The sequence below is a fragment of the Alligator sinensis genome, unplaced genomic scaffold (genome assembly GCF_000455745.1).
Source record: "Alligator sinensis unplaced genomic scaffold, ASM45574v1 scaffold1213_1, whole genome shotgun sequence".
In the NCBI taxonomy this organism is placed as follows: Eukaryota; Metazoa; Chordata; order Crocodylia; family Alligatoridae; genus Alligator; species Alligator sinensis.
The window spans coordinates 1011118-1028002 of record NW_005842401.1 but is presented as its reverse complement, the minus strand read 5'-3'; the positions used below and the strand labels follow the sequence as shown (position 1 = coordinate 1028002).

At 41.7% G+C, this 16885-nt stretch overlaps 1 protein-coding gene across 4 annotated transcripts in view; it reads left to right on the top strand.

Moving 5' to 3' along the window:
• Positions 1 to 16885, top strand: part of DOK6 (docking protein 6) — a 484934-nt gene that overhangs the window by 282294 nt on the left and 185755 nt on the right. For all 4 annotated transcript variants that reach the window (XR_003095549.1, XM_014522834.2, XM_006029876.2 and 1 more), the window contains exon 4: positions 9955 to 10074. Coding sequence is in view for 3 of the 4 variants with exons in the window: in XM_014522834.2 (XP_014378320.1) it covers positions 9955 to 10074 (120 nt within the window). In the remaining variant the exon portion in view is untranslated. The remainder of the gene's footprint in view (positions 1 to 9954; positions 10075 to 16885) is intronic.

Sequence of the window (16885 nt, the reverse complement as noted above, 5' to 3'; positions counted from 1 at the left end):
CTCTTTCCTGCCTATGCAGGGGGTCAGACTCAATGATCTATTGAGGTCCCTTCCGACCCTAACATCTATGAATCTATAGTTATGAGATTAATAGATAAAGACTCTAGAGATGTAGTTACCCATGTTAGTCTGATGTCAAGTAGAAGGCAGGATAGATTTGCACCTTATCATGAGTGTGTGTGTGTAGCACAAGCCTTTGTAAGCTGAAGCTCATTTAATCAGATAGAGACCTTAGTATATATTGTGCTAAATATGTTCTATTTTGAGATAATGTAAAGTTAGCTAAGAGTATAATATGATTCAAACAGTTCAGATGCTTCTTTAGAGGGGATCAATGCTGCATTCATATAAGCAGCTTTACAGCAGTATTAAAGCCCATGGTAGTTTTTCTTGTTTAATACATATATGTGTGACATAACAATTAAAGAAAGACTTTTATGTAAATATATAATATATTTAGGGAAATATTTTAATGTAATCTAACATCACTATTGCAAGTATTTTTCTTTTTATTACATTTCCTGGCTGTATTTGCAGGAATTTAATACTTTTCTCTTGGTGTTTCTATATTAATGGTGGCATGGTATGCACTGCGGTAAGAATAAGAAGGCTGACACTCTTGGCCAGACTTTCAAACATGAGGAGGGAATTGTCAGGGTGATACATGTCTTTGCATACTCAGCTAACTATTTATATACGAAACTGGTTACTTGTAAATACAATTACTGTAAATATAGTTAATGTCTGTTGACAGAAACATTGGTGTGGGTTGTAGTGAAGCTTGTAAATACAGTTTCAGTAATGGTAACACTAGCAAAGCCTTCACGTTCAGTAGCAGTTATTTTAAATCAGTGACTGGAGAAAGCAAACAAGTTCCTTGTATACTGCTCTGTTGGTCATATCTTAGTGTAATTTTAAAATAATTATGAATACACCACTTTATAACCTAAAATTACAGAATTATATGGCTGTCTTTTATTGATTGGTCATATAACTCTCTTGTTAAGGCAGCTTTGAATAACATGCATAAATATTACAAGTAAAGTATAAGTTTATGGTAAGGTGTAGGTAGAAGTAGTTTAACTAGTGGAATTGCAGGGCACACTTTTTACCTTTAACTAAGAAATTAAAATATAAATAAGTAATAAACAACATGATGGTACAGTTGTGAAAGGAAACATTGGAAATGAACCTTGCTTATGAGAGGGAAGAGATTTTGATAGGATTTTGACCAGTTTTTTAAATATATATTTAAAAATATCACAATCTATCATAATATAATGCTTTGTCAGTAAGATAATGAATATGAACCTATTGCAAAAGAAGTCATAGTTCTCTTCTAGTTATGAAGTGCCATTGACTTCAACTCAGTGATTCACACTGATGACAGGCAGATGAATAGGGTGTTTGTGAATGATTTGAAAAAAATCACAACTCAAAAAAACTTTGGGAAGTGAAGATGTTTAAACTGTCACAGCTTAATTGTATATGTTAGCAAATCTCTAATATTTTAATAAAACAATATTTTGTCAATACAAATCTAATTCTATGAATAAATTACCATATTCTTTGTCACAGATTCACCCCAAAATTGAGTTACCTTTGGCATCCACCATATCACAGGCATTGGTATTCTCCCAAATTATATTTATTCCTATGATGTTTAGTCTGTATTTGTAGGTAGTGTGAAGCTTGATTCAGTTTTGTCATTGTCATACCCGTGGGTGTGTTGATACATTGCCCTACAGTAACATAGTGACCTGCTACGTTGCCTCTTGGGTGTATGTGGATCTACACGTGATCGCCAGCTACATCGCCATAGCAGTGCACTCCACGATTATAGTGCTCCACTACAGCGATGTAGCGGTGAAATCTAACTGTGCTCTGTGTGTGTGGTGCAGTAATCACCCAGACTGCACGTGCTTTAATTCTTCCAAAAGGAAGTACTAAAGCATAGCAGCATCGCCATATGGCAATGTGTAGATACACCCTGTATGCAGTATTTGGTATAAATGTACTTTTGTGATTTTATGATGTAACTTGAAAATAATCAAGTAACGTATTTAGCATACAACCAAGAGGGGAAATCAGCTCCTCTATAGGAAAGGCATCTGAGAGAAATGGCTCTCCAGCCGGAGGAATGCCAGGTACCTTATGGTGACCAGAAATTTCTAGAGGATTCTGGCAACTCGTGAACAATTAGAATAATGTTGGGGAGGGGGCCCAGAAGAAGGGGGAGCTGGCTTTGAAGGCTTTTTCACATCTCACTATGATAGAATCATGGTCTTTTGGATCCCACATTTTGGAGGTTCAATGCCCCCAGGAGCCAGGGCTGGAAAAAATCGTCAAGAAGGCTGCATTCTAGAGATAGTGGCAGGACTCTCAGGAGGGCTAGGGTGTAGCCAGACAATAGGGTGAGAAACTTCTCTTGTCTTTTTATTTTTGTCCTCAAACTTATGGTCAGTTTTGCTTGTATAATTCTTTCACCCCATATGATAAATCCTTTTGCTATTTTGTTTCCTTACTGATTGCCTATGGAAAGAATGATTTCTAAGTGAATGATATGCTGGGCTAGCCCTTTGAGCGACCTAAAATTTGATTAACAAACCAACAGCGGGGCCACCTGTGGCTGGCAGAGATTTCCTTGCTGCCACTGTGGGGTCTGGTATAAGGGCAGTGGAGATGAGGATTTCTGGGGTAATTAATTTTCCCAGGGCAACCTCAGTCTGCTCCTTCAGACAAGCACTGGGCCAGCAGAGAGAAACTTGAGGGTCTGGGGGCCCTCCATAGATAGATTTTTGACACTAATTAGAGACAGTTATCTTAGTATCGTCTATTGGGAATCACTCCAAAGCTTCAGACTTTAGTCACCATTTGATCATATGGTATTTTTCCCTATGCCACACTGTTATTTAAAGGAAATAATTGTATTTTTATCTTTTATACTATTAATACTATTAATGGACTTTATTTTATTCCATATTTATTAAGCATCTTTCACCCATCCATGTATTTATAGCAGCACAGAAAAATGAAAACACATTTTATTGTTTAAATACACTTATTTGAATCTAAGGTATCACACCGCTGTGTGGGTGTTCTACTTTTTCTAACATGGATACTTTAAGTATTGGAGATAATGAGAGAGAATTTATTTTAAAATATTCAAGTATTTTTTTGAAGACGCAAGTAAAAGTTTTAGGTGGCTTTGAATACATTTTTAAAATTACTATAAAATATTTATAAATGTATTTATAAAAATACTATAAAGTATTACCAATTGAGATAAGAAATTAAGGCTGACTACTTGCAAAAAATGGGATTAGGCTTGTGCATATATTGTATGTGGTTCAGTTCAATAAAACACTATTGCATTTTTCCAGAGACCTCTTATTAAGAGCTGCCTGCATTTTTGTTTCAACTCCATCCTTCCTCTTCCATACTGAACCTGCAGGTCAGGTCTGAACAACCTGTACAGGAATGATTTTTCCAAATCAAATTCAAAATAAGAACATTCAAGTTTCTGTTCTTACAGACAGTTCAAACAACAATAGGAACAAAATGAACTTTTTTTGTGCAAAAGATATGAAAACAATTATTTCAAAGCAAGGATTTTGTCAGTTTAGGTTGGAAACACCTAGATATAGGTAGGTGTTAAAGCAGTGGTTCTCAACCTTCCTAAATTCTAGGCACTCCTTGATAAGATTTGAGGCACCACTCAGAGAATTCCAGCTTAGTTTTCACTTGTCTTTTGACCACAAAAAAATAATAGAGCAATTCTTCTGTTGCAGAGCACTCAGAAAAATCACAACAGGTCAGAATATTTTTGACACTGTGGATTCTTCTTGGAATTCAATGGGTTTACCTTGTGAATCATATTTGTACACCTAACAGTGCTGTGTTTCACCTCACAGCACCCTTGAAAGGATCTCAAGGCACCCCAGAGTGTTGTTACACCCTGGTTGAGAATCAGTGTATTAGAGACAACTTTAAGAAATAACCAAGCTTATATATATCCACAAGAAAAATTCTCTATTTTCTTGATATATAGTAGGCAATTACATTCAGAGACATCCCCAGATTAAATTTGTGTTCACTTTAGTTTACATCACCTACACAAGAAGGGGAAGGGACAAGCCTTTTTCACAGTTTTTAAGCAAACCGATATAAGTTCTGCTGCACCTTTTCTTAACAGTAAAATCATGTGTAGTTTCTGGACTAGGAAAAATATTTCTCTTAGCAGGGATAACACAACCATGTGAAAGAGAACGTAGTTGCATAAGGCAACAAAACATAAGTGGAGACAGTTAAATATCTTGGGTTTAACCTTAGTGGTTGAATATGACCAGGACTTCAAAGGCCCTTTGTGATTCTTTATTGTGGATAGTCCTGTAAAAAAAGTACTTTTTCTCATTAATTTGGAACTAATTTTTTTCAAGTGAAACTGGACTTCATTTGTGCTGTAGAATTTTTTCCATCATATCCATGGCAATTAGGCATGCAAGAAAAATTGCACCATTCCATGACAGCTTTCTCCAGCAAAAACTATATTGTAAGTGTATTGTATTGGCATAAAAAGGTCTTTATATTGGTGACAATGTGTGTATGTTATACAGGTGAAAGAATTCCTCAAAGATCTTATTGCCAGTATAAGCTAAATCTGCAATAGCAGAGTTTGCCAACATTTCTCAGCTAGCATAACTCTCACAAGCAGACTGACTAAATTCACTGATAACACCAAACTATGGGGAAGTGTGGTCACACTAGAGGACAGGCTGGTGACTCAGGCTGACCTAGACAAACTTGCAAGGTGGCTTGATCAAAACCTGATGGCATTCAACACTGAGAAATGCAAGGTGCTCCACCTCTTGGGGAGAAAGTGGGGAATCCACATCATGCTTATAGTCTTGGCAGTGCTACGCTCACTAGCACCATGACTGAAAGGGACTTGGGGGTCATGATTGACCACAAGATGAACATGAGCCACCAATGCTGCAGCTGGCAAAACAGACAAAAACCTGGCTTGCATCTATCGATGCATCTCAAGCAAGACCCAGGAAGTCATCCTCCCACTATGAGGCCATGGGTGGAGTACTGCATCCAGTTCTGGGCTTCACAATTTATGAAGGATGTAGAGAAGTTTGAGAGAGTCCAGAGGAGAGCCACAGATACAATCAGAGGGCAAGAGAACAAGTCTTATGAGGAGAGGCATGGGACTCTGCAGCCTGGAGAAGTGAAGGCTCAGGGAGGACTTGGTGGAAGCCTACAAGTATATAAGGTGTGTACACCAGGAAGTGGGAAGACCAGGGCACCCCAACGGAAGACAAGGTTTAACAGTCACAAACTTCGGGAAGACCACTTTAGGCTGGACATGAGAAAAAACTTCTTTACTGTCCAAGCCCCCAGAGTCTGAAATAGACTCCCCCCAGAAGTGGTGCAGACACCTATTTTGGGCACCTTTAAGACCCACTTGGATGCTTATCTTGCTGGGATCATTTGACCCCAGCAGACTTCCTGCCCCTTGGGTGGGGGACTGGACTCGATGATCTTGTGAGGTTCCTTCCAGCCCTAATGTCTATGAAATCTATACCAGCAAAACCTTTTAAGTCTAGACAAGCACAGAGAGAGACCGACAAAATTTGCCTTCTGTGACTGCAGCAACCAATGTACTAGTCTACCTCTGAGCAGAAGGAGAAATGACATATTTTTTCAGGCAATGACCTGGAAACTCAGGGAACCTGCCTAGGAATCTTGCCACAAACAAGATTGTGCATTCAGATTAATAGACTGCAGACAACTGCTAGTGACATTTCTTATGCAAGAAGCAGCACCAAATTGGGGTTACCTGTCTTTTTACATTTGATCTTACCTCTTGACATTTCTGTAGCAGTGCAGAATACCTAAATAATACAGGAGTTGAAGATGTGTTTTAAGGATTTTTACAGTTGCCTAAAATATACTTTCCAGTATACTGATCAAATGAGAACCTTGGCTGATTTCGAAGATGGATAGTTGCTGCAGTGATGATATGGATGACTAAAAGTCAGACTTTACCAACAGTTAATACACTGAATTTAACCCAGATTCAAATAAGTTAATGGAATTTCTGTGGAAGCAGTTTTGGATTACTGTAACATTTCAGCTACTTCAGTATTTCCATATGCTTATGACATAGCAACAATGCCTGAGCAGTTATGGCCTGGTAATTGATGGCTCTTGAAGAAGACCTTTCTTAGTAGTTCAAAGAGTTCCAAAAATTCCAAGTATTCTAGATTAAATGCTGCTAGTATGGTATTCCCCAGATGTACAACTCTTTGCACATTCGTGCAGTGAAACAGAATATGTGGATAAAGAGTGAGTGTCGCCAGTCATAAAAAGATGTTTCAGGAGTATGTCAAGGAAAAAGTCCCCAAAAAATACCCAAAAGTAGCTACTAAGAAGAGAAAGATGAAGTATCTCCATAATTTCCCTTTGTGCTCTAACTTTCATCAGCAGCTAAGCAGATGATCCCAATGCTTCTGACATAGCATACACAGTCCAAGAATACTGTAGGACATTTGGTTATGGAAATATTTTGTGGCATTAAATTGTTCTCAATAATTCATTGTTAAATTATTGCAATAAGTAAATACAGATTATTCACCCACTAGGAAATGAATAACCATATATTTTGTGAAATAGGCTGATAAATCATACAGTGGTTTCACCAAGAACGTTTATCCTGTTTTCAGTTGAAGAAAGATTTTTTTTATTTATAATAAATGTAAAAAGCATAAGTTTTAAAATTAATGATGCTAATATTTCCATTTGTTTTTATTTTCCAAAAGGTTCCCATTTTAAAATACTGAAGTACATTTTCAGTATTGACGATGCATATTTAGAATGTATCACTTTTGCCGCTAAAATTATGCTGACTTAGATTCTTACGTATATTAAAATAAATATTTCTCTTCTGACTGGGATTTTTTCATGGCCCTGGACTCTCTGTAATATTTTAATGTTTCTTTGCTTGTCTTCTTGTGTGATAGCTAGGGATCTATTTAAATCGTGTTTTGCATTTTTCAGGTAAAGCAGGAAATCCTTCAGTTTCCCTGAAGAGCAGGAAAATGCCCATTCTGCCTGAAATTAGCACAATGTTGCCAGGGGGGGACGACACTTAATGGAAGCAAGCAGTAGCAAACAGGGAGTAAAGGAAATCGCAGGAAACTTTCCCCTGCAGCTCAGGGGCTCTGGGGAAAGTACAGGGTGTCCGAGCCAGGCAGCATGGGAGACCAGCAGGGTTTAAAGAGACAGTGCATGCAGCCCAGTAAGGCTGACTACAGTGCTTAAGATCAGGATAAGTGGGAAGACAGTCCACAAAGCAAAGCCTATTTCTGCCATAGATCATGTGAAGTGTGTGGAGTGGTGGGAGCTGACCGGGGCGGGGGGTCAGAATCAGGAGCTTGACACTTGTTCTATACCACTTGCCGGTCCCACAGCCCTGCCCCTACCAGCTCCCACTACAGCAGGATTTTTTTTTTTTTCTTTTTCAGCAGCTGTTTTTGGGCACTGAACATGCCCATAGCTACGGGGGTGGGAAAAACCCAGCAAGTGCCATGAGGGGGAACAAAAACAAAATGGTCACCACTGGTGTGAAAAGTGCCTGAAATCAGCAGCCTTCAGTGCGATGGTCACCTGAAAATCATTGGCAGCTGGCGTGACTTAAGTAGATGCCCAGTGATAGCTTGAAGGGTTGGTAGAGTTAGTTTCTTTAGTTTATTTTGGGGTTTTTTGCTTGGTTTTTGTTTTTTCCCTCCTCTTAGTTCTTTCTTGGTTTCTTTTCAGCAGCTCTCCCATGGGCGACTGGTGCCACCTTAGCCAAGGGGAACAGCCCCCCTCCCCCCCACCCCAGACCAGCGGAGGTCCCCCTGTGGCCAGTCTCAACAATGGGGGGGGCGCTCCCACTCCCCAGCCAGCGCTCACAGTGGGGGCACCAGTGCTCCTGCCTACCCCCCCACCCCTCCTGTCACCTAAGCAGTGACCGTGGCCTGTCATGGGGTGCACTGGTGCTCTCAGGAGTTGCGTGTGCATCTCTGTGCAGCCCCTTCGCATCGCCACTGAGCTCTCCTACTGGCTAGTGTAAAATGAAGTGCACAATATTCTAAGCCTGTAAAACACATTATCCTGTGCCCTAGTCTAGCACGGGCTATGTGGACCAGCTGTGGTGATGTGAGGGTTCCCCCTTTCTGTGCCTGCTCCTGGGCTAGTGGAGAACTCCTGGGGGGACTGGGAAGGGAGGGGGAACCCACCCACTGCTACCACTGCTTTTTGCCCATCTGAGACTATCTCCCTGCACAGTCCAACTGGAGTGAGGCAGGAACAGTTCTGAAACTCCCCTGTCCCCAGGTCAGCTGGGAACAGCGGGAGCAGCAGGCAGGGAAGGAGGAGCAGGGAATGAGATGGGAGGGGAGGTGCCACTGAATATGGAGGTGGAGGGAGGAGGTGCCAAGAACAGGAGATTTATATCCACTTCACAGACTTACAAAGCATGGTGCAAACCAGATGCGACCACACTACTGCACTCCCTCTGGATCTGCACCTGAATTGGATCACTGCAAGGGGTTGCAGCTGGAGACAGGCCCAAACCTAACCCACAGATCCAAAGACCCTGAAATCTGTTTACAAATATCTATTATTGATTTTAAAAAAAGATGGAGAGAGAGGCATACCCCAAAAATTGGTGTTTGCTTCAGTTGAATGGTGATTCTCCCTACCCCTCCCCCACCAAGAGCTGGGAATCTAGCCGTAAGAATCACGCGATGAAAAATCTCCTCGTTACTTTCCTTAAAAGTCTTCCTTTGAATGTATTGAGCTGCATTCATAACCATAGTATTGATTTTACATTTTCTTATTTTTCTTACTTATATTGTTAATTAATGTATTGCTAAATGTGTAGCAGTCACCTATTCTTGAATTTATGATTGCAGGTGCAGGTCAATAGTGTGAGGATGTTTGTATTTAGACAACCATAAGCATTGTTTTAGGAAAAATGAGAGTCCTTACGTAGTGCCATATATTAGCAAAGAGACCCAATCAGTCAATGAGGAAGTAAGGACCCATAGTTGAGGATCTTACACTGTCTCATTGTATTGCGTGTCTGCACTCTTATCGTGGAGTAATTTTTAGTTCATAATAACTTCATTCCATAATAAGAAACAAGTACATTATCAGCTCTCTAAACTTCACAGTCGGCAAAAGGGGCTATTACGGTTTCTAGTAAATAGATGGTATGAAAACTGATTTGCATTAAGCAAAGAGATGAGGCAGTTGCTAAGGGCATGGATACACAAATAGCATATCTGTGTAACTTAACTGGTATATAGTCCTCCATTCCTGAGGAGTAACTTTATTCTGGAATAGAGTAAATTATACCAGTATAAAGCTGGATGCCAGGTGTCTGCTCCATATTTTCTATGGAGTAAAATTGATTTACTCTATAATAATTTTATGCATCTTTTACATTAATGCCTAAGGACTGTTAGCAGAATGCCCTGCCCTCTCCCCCCCCCCATGTTCTTAATTATCAAGATGAATTTAAAGCAACAATAATATTTATTTTCAAAAGAAATTATATTCATGTGGTCTTATCCCGCTTTTTTCCTCGCTTTGTTTTTCAACCTGCAAACATGGCATGTGTCTATGGTTGTCTGAATTGATACTTAGCAAAATGAACACATTACAATTAATTTTTACCCACTCCTAAACATTTTGGAAGCACTGTTCAGGGTTTGGTTTTTTAAGGGTTTTTAAAACAAGAGATGTTGGAATTTTGTTTTTTTCTTTTGAGTAAGAATTACTGTTTTTAATGTATTTGTAAATCTAGACTGTTAAACACACACTTTACATTGTGCCTTCTCTTGAATGAAATGTTGTATACTTGCCAATAGTGTCTTCATTATTTATGATTCTTTTCAGAACTGGAGGCAGAGGAGTGGTGCAAACATCTTTGCATTGAGTGTCTAGGAACAAGGCTTAATGATATAAGTCTTGGGGAACCTGATTTGCTTGCTGCTGGAGTGCAGAGGGAACAAAATGGTAGGTAACCATCTGATTTGCTAATACAAAGTATTTCACTTCTTAGAAGGTAAACTGCATTCAGTATTCTTTTTATATCTCCCAGATATCTCCTACTAATCATTAGAGCATGGCTTTATTTTAGAACTATAACTGTGTGTATATGATTAATAAGGAAAAGTTGACCAGGTTATAAAAAGTGAGAAAATTTGGATTAATTATTGTAATGAGTCCATGACAAAGAAGACATATATGTAGATTCTATAATCAGTACATCTACAAATGACATGGAAAATTACAATCATGACTTTGAGCTCAAGAAGCAGCCTCTGCATAATGAGAGATAGCAACAGGTATTGCAGTACTTCCCTTGAAGAAACTAATGAACATTTAAACAAATCAGCTGTGTGCACCAAGAACCATTTTAAATTATACATGCATACAATGCCTAGGACAATGACGCCAGAGCCGCTAAGCATTACTAAATGCAGATAAGAAATATAACTGCAGGGGGTAGACAGCTATGATGAATGTCTTAGACTTGTCATTCTTCCTAGGTAGGCAGATATGGCCAAAAGTTTTGTCTCAACAAACTGGGTGCGTCCAGACAAGCACACGTGTTTCTTGCAGCATCTCAAAGCCCTCTGAGATGCTGCAAGAGACACATGCAAGAACAAAAAAAGGTCCCTGCACTGCAGATTTGCAGTGCGGGGGCAAAATTAGATCCCAGGGGTCCAAAAATACCCCGGAGGAAAAAAGTGAGGCAGGGAACGGTTCAGGACTGTGCCCTGAAGCAACTGTGGATGCTTGGGTCCTCCACAGAGACGCTGTGGTAGCCAGCCAGGGCATCTCTATGGTTGGCCCTCACCCCAGTGCTAAAGCACACTGCCTGCCTGTGCAGAGCAGGCAGCGTGCCAGCCACAAGGAACTGGACCCAGGCTCTGTGCCGGTAAGGGGGTGGGGTGGGTCTGGAGGAGCGGGGAAGGGACCATGAGGGGACATTCACCAGCTCCATCTCATGCCTGCTCCCCAAGCCCCCCGGATTGCTGCCCTGCCCAGCCCAACCCCAGCATCTGGGCAATAAAAAAACCCAACAAAAACAACAGCCCAACACTCACTGGGGTCTCATGGCAGAGACCCCCTACATGGCACAGGGCAGAGGGGACTGGCCTCAGCTGCCTGGCACCCCTACTGCAACTGCCCCATCATGCGGGTGTGGCTGGGGTCAACAGGGCATTGCATGGCTCCATGAAGTGTCGGACAGCTGAGGCCAGTGCGGCTGTCACCTGGGGCCCGGCACTGCTCACTCTGAGCAACTCCAGCTGCCTGACAGCATGCAGAGCTGCATGGTTCCCTGCTGACCTGGGCTGCACCTGCACAATGGGGCAGTGGTAGTGCAGGTGCCAAGTGGCTGGGGCTGGTCCCCACTGCCTCCCACTGTGCTGTGCTGTGCTGTGCGGGGGGCTCTGCCATGAGAACTCAGTGACCCCTGGTGGCAGCTATTACAGCCAGTAAGTGCAAGTCTTTTTTATTGCCGGGATGTGGGGGCCGGACGGGGCAACAATCATGGGAGCTCGGGGGGGCAGCCTGAAGAAGCGAAGGCTCAGAGGGTCTTACTGACCAGGAGGCCCCAGTGACCCCGACAGCTGCTGCTACTACCAGTAAGTACGGGGCTTTTTTTTATATTTTTATTTTTTTTAAGTTCCAGGAGGCTGGGCCCAGGTGGGGCAGCCATTGGGGGGTTGGGGATGCAAGCTGGGGCTGGGTGGGGAAGCCAGCAGGAGTTTGGGGGGTGCAAGTGGGGGGTGGGGACAAGCAGGGCAAACAGTGAGAGGTCTGGGGGTGCAAGCAGGGAGTGGGGCCTGGCATGGCAGGCATCAGGGGGCCTGGGGGGGCAATGCTGCACCTGTGCCATGGGGCAGCTGCCACTCAGGTGCCAGTGGGGGAGAGCAATCCCTGCTGCCCCACACTGTGGGGGGCAGGCTCTGCCACAAGCTCCTAGAGGCCCCAGTCGCTGCTGCCAGAGCCAGTGAATGCGGGGCTTTTTTTTGTTTGTTTGTTTTTTTGTTTGTTTTTTTTAAGTGCCAGGAGGCTGGGCTGAGCAGGGGATGGGGCCAGGAAGGGTAGCCATGGGGGCTTCTCCCATGGCTCCTCTGCTGTGCCTGCCTCTGCTTTGCCAGGGGAGCTGCAGGGACTGTGCCCTGCTGCTGCTTACCCAACTGATGCGGGGGGAGGGGGGACACGATGCAGGCACGGCTTGCTCCGGGCGGCACCAGGGCAAAGCCCCAGCGCTACTGCACCAACATCAGTGCTGGGAGTGGGGGCTCTGCCCTGCCGCTGCTTGTCTGTCAGCATGGGGGGCACGGGATGCAGGCCTGGAGTGAGCCACGCCTGCATCCTGCCCCCCCTGCCCTGACTGGACAAGTGGCAGCATGGCAAAGCCCACTCCCCCCACCCCCCTTCCTGAGTAATGCATCCCCCACCTCAGCTGGGCAGCTTGTCCCTGCCCCAATCCCTCACTTCCCCACAGCCCTTCCCTCCCTCCAACCCCAACAGACTTACCAGCTGGAGGCAGCAGTCAGCTTCCTGTTTCATCTATGGCTGAATCTTTGAATCAGCCAAATGTTTCCTGAAGCTTTTCCAAATTGATTCAGGTGCTTCTAATCAATTCAGAGCTTTTACTTGGTCTCCCAATTCGATTCGAATTTGGAGATTTGCTCCCTGAATTCGGCCGAATCTTCTCCAAATTGAATCAGGCAGGGTCATTTTGCCCCAAGTAGCACAACTTGCACCACACCAAAGTGCATATTCGGGCACGTGTGGTGTAGCAAAAAGCCCCAACTCAGATTTGCACCGCTTCTATTTGAGCTGTTGCAAGCGCATATGGCTGCATGTCAGATGTCAGGTAGGATGTTAGTGGTTGAAATCTTAAAAAACAAAACATAATCCACTGTTCTACTATAATTTGATGTTAAATAGTTAAAGTGATAGTTGAGACCATGGTCATTCATTACCCTCTAAAATCAAAGAACTCCTTTGTTAGTTATTTGTGCTCTTTGAATAATTTTACACAATTCACTGTCTTTTAACAAAGCAGGAAACTATTGAGTAGCTTTAAAATAGCATTAGCCAACTCATTTTACTTTGGCTTTGTAAATAAAGTTACATCATTAGATTATGGAGCAACTAAGGTTTTATCTGCAACACTTATTTTATTAATAAAATCATTAAATGGGAGTCTTCTATTATCTTTCTGTAGTCAAAAAAAAAATGCAGAAGAAAACTATAAGACATTTCTTTTTTCTAAGAGAGAATGGCATTCCAATCAGATTCAAAGACTACAGTCTTAGTAAGGCTCTTTGCTTACTAAAAAAATTACAAGGTTTATTTTGTAATCTGCTTTCCTTTACTATCTTCACAAACTATTTTACTAGCTATGGGATTGATTGCCAGTAATTTTGCCGGGAGCTGGGAGTGATCCGGAATATAACAGGACATCCTATTTTCCATGTCTGAATAGGTCCTGATACTACAAAATGTGTGTATGTGCTTGTAGAGAGATTTATAGCAACAAAAAATGAAGACTTGTCAGAAATTTCAAATAAACCTGTGGTATCCTCAAATGAGCTGTAATAAAGGTAGAATATTTGAGGGTTTAAAACTATCATCACCAAAATGTCAGTCAATGCCCTAGAGCAGTGATTCTCAACCAGGGTGTCATGACACGGGATGTTAGCATAGTTAGTTGTGTAAACATGGTTTACATGATAAGCCCAGAGATTTCAAATAGGAATCCATAGTGTTAAAAACATTCTGCCCTGTTGTGGTCTTTCTGAGTTGCTACCAAAAAATTGCCCTATTATTTTTCTGTAGTTAAAAAACAAGTGAAAACTAAGAGCTGGCATTTGCCTAGGAGTGCTTCAAGTATATCCAGCAGTGCCTTGAGTCTACCAGGGGTGCCTTGTATCTAAAAATTTTGAGAACCACTACCCTAGAGCTTTGGGCTCTAAGCAGAAAATATTGCACTGAACTGTCATTTTGTTCCCATGAGTGCCTCTTAAACATGATGCCCTAATTTGAGTGTAGTAGTTAATGAGTTTTTTCTGACTACTAAAATTTGGCACATATGAACATAATTAGCTTCTTTATTTTCCTCTAGTAAACAATTGGAATGAAACAAATACAAGTAGCTGAGAATCCAAGGGTTTTTGCATGAATTAACATGACTAAGAATGCAAGGGGATATGATTAGTGCCACCCCTTAAAGCAGAAGGGGGTAAGTAAAATCAGTATTTCCAGAACATTCTGTGCTGAATCATTAGTTATAATACCTCAGACAATGCAAATGTTGATACCTAGCCCCACTATTGTACAATTCTGTATTTTAATTAGCATTTTGAAAACACTAACTATCCTAGTTAGCTATATAAAGTGAAAAAATGTTTCTTTTTTTAAAGATCAGCTTGGGTATAGAAAGAAGTACAGATGCTGTTGTACGGATCAGACTAGCATTTTACTTAACAAAACTATCGCTGTAAAAACCTGCAGTTCTACTCAGCTGTTCTCAAGATTTTTAAGCTTTCTTTTTCAGCTAAAATCAGAACTCTGGACTTCAGTTTATCTTAGTTTCTGCACACTTGGCAGCTTCATTACCAACACGACAGTTTTATAGAAGAAATTAATATTTGGGGGGGAAATAGTTTGGTGACCTGTGATAGAAATGTCAATTTTTAGATTTATTTTTCTGCAATTGGTGGTCCAAAATGAATGTGTTATTCCAGTTTTCAAGATTCTAGCTCAGAAGGGCACTCACTCTTATGAAGATTGTAGCTCAAAGGGCACTTGTAATCCCATAAAAAGACTAAAGAGATTTTGGTGACCTGAAATTGAAATGTCAGAGTTTTTAAATTTGCAGTTTACAACCTATAAAAAGTGAGTATATGACAGTTTTCAAGGTTCTTGCTTATTATGAAAGTGGCAATTAATTGTGTCAATGTCACAATGTGTTAGACAGCAACTGGTTTTGCTGTTTTATAACACCTCTTATTACAGTATTTTAAAGCACCTTCCAAGGATTAATTCATCCTCACAGCATTCCTCTGAATTAAGTAAATATTAATTTGTAAATAGAGGTGAGGACCCACGGTGCGTCTAACATCAGAGCCAAGAATTGAAGCTGAAAGTCCTAATACCACGCTTCCTGCTTTTACATCCAAATGTACTATTTCCTGCATTTTACTGGGGTCATTTTCAGAATTTTTAGATATTGATGAATAAAGGGTACGTTCCTGTTTCCTTTAACTAACAGTACAGTTCAGGTTCTGTCAGTTTTGAATTTAAAGCCTTCGGATCTATTCTACCTATTAGGCATCTAAGAGTGATCTTATTCCACCCTACTCTAGTCATGACAAATGTTAATGTACCATCCTATCATAAGACAATTGCACAAGAAGCAGTGAGAAACAGGAGGAGTCATGTACTTTTGTGTTAAATGTTTCTAGGGACGTGAAAAAGGTTGAATAGAATGACACTTAGGCATCTAGCAAGCTTTTGAACTGGGGGGAGGACATTTTTTTGGCTGAAAATATTGCGCCATGGTGACATGATATAGCATCATAACCTTAACAATTTTACATCATGATAAAGCATTAATGCCAGAAGTAAATATTCTCTGCTACAATTGGTAAATGGATCCATGTTTTTAAACATATGTTGAAATACTTATACATTGTCAGACAGAGGTACAGATTTTTGCAAACAGCTAGTTGCTACTGTGCAGAGAAGCACTGATATAATGATTGGTTTGCATTCTTTCATGTTAGTATTCTTAGTATGCTATGTCCTCTGTCTCCCCACATTTTTCCTTGCTATGGAGTACGTGAATAATCTGCAGTGAGGTAATTTTAATGGCTATTCATTCAGTTGAATTAATTAATTTGGGTGACATTGGTGCAGGAGTACTTGCCATATGAGCAAAGAGTCTAAGGTGAAGAGGGTATATCACATCCAAGGCAGGGAGGTGAGAGAAAGCTTTGCATACAGTAGAATACAGATTGTTCTGTTCCTGCTTACCATCATTTTAGCCCCTAGATATTAGACACCCTGAAAAGTAAGAGGGTTTATCTTTCAAGTTGGCTGCACTTCTTAACACAACTAAGCCGAAGGTGTTTTAACCCCTTGTCATCTGGACATGCTGGCTGCATCTACAGGAGACACTAGGTGGGCAGTAGCCTAATAACACTGCTCAGTAATGTGTCCGGCAAAACCCGTACTAATACACTACTGCATAGTTGTATTAAGCTACTGTGTAGTTAGTGTCTGTAAAAACCTGTGCACTGGCACCACTGTACATACTTAATGTACAGTAACTATGGTGCATTAATTGTGTGGGCCGGGCGCGCCCCGAGCCCTTTTTCGCGCTGCACGCAGGCTGTGGCCAGCAGCCCGGGCACGCGGGGGCGGAGAGGGAAGGCCTTCGCTCTGGAATTAGGCACAGACGCGTATCGGTAGTTTAAAAGATTGTTTACTTACACCGAGATGGCAATGGTGTAGGCTGGAAAGCTTGATTAAGTTGCAGTTACAGACAGACACAACACAGACGGTCTCGTGGAGGTTGATAGGCTCCACGGTGCAGAGCTCCGGATGCTCTGGGTGAACAGGCCACCAATGTAGAAATCGTAAATACATCTTATATTAGTCGCGCTCGAAGACGGGAAGAGGTGGGCGGTGGATCAGGCCGCCAAGCTCCTCTGGATCTCACACAGGGTCTCTATTACCCTGCCGTGTACCCAGAGTCCCCACGAGATGGATGTGGAGTCCTCTTCGGCTTGGG